Source organism: Ailuropoda melanoleuca, chromosome 16, assembly GCF_002007445.2.
Source record: "Ailuropoda melanoleuca isolate Jingjing chromosome 16, ASM200744v2, whole genome shotgun sequence".
In the NCBI taxonomy this organism is placed as follows: domain Eukaryota; kingdom Metazoa; phylum Chordata; class Mammalia; order Carnivora; family Ursidae; genus Ailuropoda; species Ailuropoda melanoleuca.
The window spans coordinates 10,881,026-10,885,456 of NC_048233.1; the positions used below are offsets into that span (position 1 = coordinate 10,881,026).

General features: G+C 40.4%; 1 protein-coding gene across 1 annotated transcript; it reads left to right on the top strand.

The window, feature by feature from the left end:
* Positions 1-899: 899 nt before the first annotated feature.
* On the top strand, positions 900-4,431 carry SMIM10L1 (small integral membrane protein 10 like 1). The gene has a single exon (XM_019805516.2). It carries the CDS (start codon positions 1,075-1,077, stop codon positions 1,276-1,278), a length of 204 nt encoding a protein of 67 aa, XP_019661075.2. The 5' UTR covers positions 900-1,074; the 3' UTR covers positions 1,279-4,431.

A 4,431-nucleotide genomic window follows, 5' to 3' on the forward strand; every position in this document is an offset into this window, starting at 1 on the left:
ACAGCTATTCAGTGCAAGGTGAGATGTGGGACATGTGAACAATGCTTTTTCAGAACTAGAAGGTAATCTGAGGACCTTGATCATAAATCACATATCTGAATAATCCCCGAGTGTAGAGGTTAAGTTATAATGAAGATCAGAGGACGTAATGAAATCTGCATCACTTAAACATCAGAAGGGTATGTAGCTATGGGAGATATATTATGATGTCACCCTAAGGTTATTCAGAGTTGAGGAGATTTTAGTAATATTCCAAGCTTTGGGGTCTAGCCACAGGTTTCACAGGTGTATCCCCATGCAGAAATGGTAGAAGCTTCCATACATAATTTGGACTTTTCATGGGTTTACCTGGATGGGAATGATATTGTATATACATGTAACATGTTCCCCCCCAAAATTAAAGTATATGTGCATATGTATGTGTGTTTCATTTTCTTTTGCTTAAAGGTTTCTGTCACTCGCAAAAGAAAGAGTCCTAATACACAGGAAAATCCATAGCCTGAGATTGTGATCCTTTACAATTATAGTATGTTATGAACACGGAGACTTTATGCCTGAACTGGCTTGTAAGAAGTTCATCTTGCCCTAGTACTAGGGTTAAGTTTATGAAATCAAAGGGTGGTATTCCTGGCTAGTATCCCAGATCACATAGCAGGCAAACCTGTTTTAATCTAGAGTTCGACCCTTACAAACTGTGTTCTCCTGGCCAAATTTAAATTATGCAATTTTACTAAACTTCCTTTCTTCATTTTAGAGTGAAAATAATATCTGTGTGGCTGACCATATATAAGACAACGTGTGTGGCATATATATGCATAATCCCTTCCACACCTACCACCTGTTAAACTCTAAATGCTAAATACCAGTGACAGCGGCAGACAGGAAGGGGCGGAGCTCCAGCTGCTGCCGTGGCCAGAGCGCCGCTGGGGAGGAAACGGAGCCAGCGGGAGGCGCAGGTATGAGCTTAGTGGCTGCGTAATCACCCCCACCCTGCCCCTCGCCGTCGGTCGGGGGTCCACGAGGCCTGTGGTGACTCTCGGCGCTCAGCACTGGGGGAACGGCGACACCGGGTCCATGGCCACAGCGGCTCCGTCTTCCTTGGCCCTCAAAGCCTCCAGCACGGCCGGGGTCCCCAGCTCCTATGGAGTCTTCTGCAAGGGGCTCTCCCGCACCCTGCTCGCCTTCTTCGAGCTGGCCTGGCAGCTGCGCATGAACTTCCCGTACTTCTACGTCGCAGGCTCGGTGATCCTCAACATCCGCTTGCAGGTACACATTTAGTGCCGTGATTAGGCTGCAAGCATCCCGGCCAGGATATGGCCGACTCCCAGGAGGCTTGGCGGCGAAACGGTTCTGCGAGCGCGGAGCTCTGGAATCTCGCGAGAGGACTTGAGCGCTGTTCGCGGCTGCGCTCTCCGTTCCTAGCCGAGCTGCCCCTGCTGTGGCAGAAAGCGGGTACTGGCTAGAGAGAGAGGAAGTATGCGATTTCCCGGGGACAGCGAAGAACTTTAGTTAAGGTCTACGACAATATTTAAGAAGCTTTGCATCCTTAAAAACAAAACGAACGTGATGCATTATAAAAAAGAAAGGCTACTAAAGTTTCCAGAGAAATTATAATGTACAGCAAGTTCGTGGTCCAAATTAAAATAAGAAAACAAATTTCGGGGATAATGGATTGAAAGCAAGACATTGAATGAATAAGAAGCTGAAGATCGTAAACGTGGAGGGCCAATATATTTCTTCAACAATAGAAAACAATGACAATCAGATTTTCAGTGGAAAAGCACAACTGTACAAGAAAAGCATCCTTCTAATACCAAACAACGTGAAATGCTGCTGGATTTTGAACAGAGGGTTGGTGTGTAAGAAAGTGGACTCTCTTTCAGTGTCCCTGTGAGTAGCATGTAGTACAAGACCTTGGAGCCAACGAGAAGGAAATCCAGTCACAGCACTAAGCTTGGCTACTTCGTGAATAATATTTAAATAATCATAATAATTAATGTAAATGATGTTTATGGTTTTCATCTTTTGAGATAATAATTGTGGTTACAAAGTAGAATGGAAATGTTATCAGCTTTGATAATGGAAAAGTACGGGGATGTTGAAGGCGGGGAGGGAAGAGTAAATGGAATGATAATGGTGTCCTTATAAAGTGGGAAGTTGAGAGATATACAGTCTGTTGTCAATGGGGAAAAAGGCATTTTGTTGTTTAAAAAGTTAAAGACGAGTATGCCATTAAGTTACTAAAATCGTAATCATATTAAAGAGGGAGGAGAGTAGGGGAGAACAATATGAATTCAGTAAGAAATGCCTAGAGATATATAGGTGGAATGTCCCACAAAGAAAAACAAAGTATTGGGTGTGTTTGAATATAAAGATGGGATTGATAGTTTTTCAGAGTCTGGGGATGAATTGGTCTGCAACTTCTTTAAAAATTAAGGAAACAAATCCATTATGAAACAGGAAAATTCAGACTTTTTCAAGAACCACATTGCATACTTCAATTGTGAATAATACTAGCCATATAAAGTCAGTCATAATTATGTAAACACTGAATACTAATACAAGAAGAAATGATTGTGTAACATCGGGGAATTGAAGAGGAGAGAAGTGTGTGTAATGGGGAAGAATCAGACGATCTAATATAGAGAGGTCAATAAAGTATAAACACATTAAAAAAAACTATAATAAACAGAAGTGGTTGTCTCTGGAGAAAAAAGTCAGAGATGCGTAGAAAAAGGTGGAGGATTGCTGTGTTTCACTACCTAACAGTATTATTTTGGTTTTATTGTATATATGTATTTCTCCGATTAAAACTTAATTTAGATAAGTTCGTTTTTAAAAGCTCCCCCAGGCAGTTGAAATATACAGCACAGGTTAAGAGCCACCATAATAAAATGGGATTGAGTTTTTAAATCAGCCAGATCACTGTTAAAATACAAACTCTTTGTGGTTTTAGGTGAGTCCGTTAACCTGCCTAGAACCCAGTTTGCTCAACTATTAAAAGAAGATAAAATACCTACTTTGAAAAGTCAGTCTGAGAATTAAAAATAAGCATGCCTTAGTGCTTGATATATACACAGTAAATAGTATTTGTTCTAACAGATCTCATTAACATGTGAGTAAAACTTAAAATTCATAGAATGCCCGTTTTTTCCAGTGGAGCTTTTCAGTCCTAAAGGTGATTTGTAAGGTACTGACCCTAGGGGCCAGGGACAGAGCCTCCAGAAGGATTTTGAGAGAGAAAAGGCGCCTTTATTTGCAGAGGTAAAGATTTGTAAACTGCAGTTTTGTATTCCACTGACTGTGTCCAACCAACAAGTATACTCTTAAACTAAGTACCCCCTCTAGCACCAAGTCTGGCTTTGGGTAATTGTGTATCCTACCCTTTACTTCTTGTTTCCAGGCAAACTCCTAGAGTTTGTTTTTGTTTTTTTTTAGCACATCCTCTTTCTACTTTCTTCTGCCTTCTGTACTCTTTTCTTTTCTTTTTTTTCCTTTTTGCCTGTTGTTACTCTACCTGTGTTTTAAAGCTAAACTTAGATGTCACTTTTTTTTAATCATTTTTTTCTCAGATTCCCCTGATCGTATTAGAGTTAATTTCTTTTACTCCATCTAAGGGCTGTGTTAATATCAACCTAGGCCATTTTGATAGGCTGCCTTATTTTTTCCTAATTGTGCATTAGTTTTCAAATGTGGGGTTTTGTTTTTGTTTTTAAAATATCCAAAAGACAGTTTTCTGTAATCTCTTCCCTTGGTTCTTAAATATTGCTGTGAGAGTGCAGGAACTAAAACACTTTAATCTAAAATATCAACAATGTAATTTGATCAGTGAAATAATTCCATGATGCCAGGGGACTTACAAATGGTGAGCATCACTATTCCCTGGAAGTACTAATGTCCCTTTGTAACAAAAGAATGTGGCTGCCATTAGTGTGGAATGGGGAGGGACTGGGATGCTCTATTCAGGTGACTACATGAACATGTGCCTTCAACCTTTTTTCTTAAGCTTAGCCTTTCGTTACACTAAAGAAACCAAGGCACTTTAGCAGTTACTGTATATCACATCCTCCTGCTATATCCTGTGAGGGAAGATACTGTATCCTATCCAGTTTTACAACCCATGTAATATCAGCAAGCATGAAGTAGCAACTGAATGAAGGCTCCATGATTACCCTTTATTCTTCAAATTGCTCTTACACCCAGCCTCTCATTTTCTTCCCACGTTTATAACTCAGTGAAGTCTCTCAAGGGAGAAAACAAGATTTTGCCCTGACTAAACCACTATTCTTATTTGCAAGTAGTTGTATTCCTCTTACCATCCTTCCAGGCAACATCGATGAAGCCGAAGACCTTTGTTCATTGCTGTATCCCTTGCCTTAGAGCATTGCCTAATGCAACGTAGATAATAAACATAGTTGGATAAATGCCAAA

Coding starts and splice junctions, on each gene's coding strand:
- SMIM10L1 (XM_019805516.2), top strand. CDS start 1,075: ATGGCCACAGCGGCTCCGTCTTCCTTGGCCCTCAAAGCCTCCAGCACG.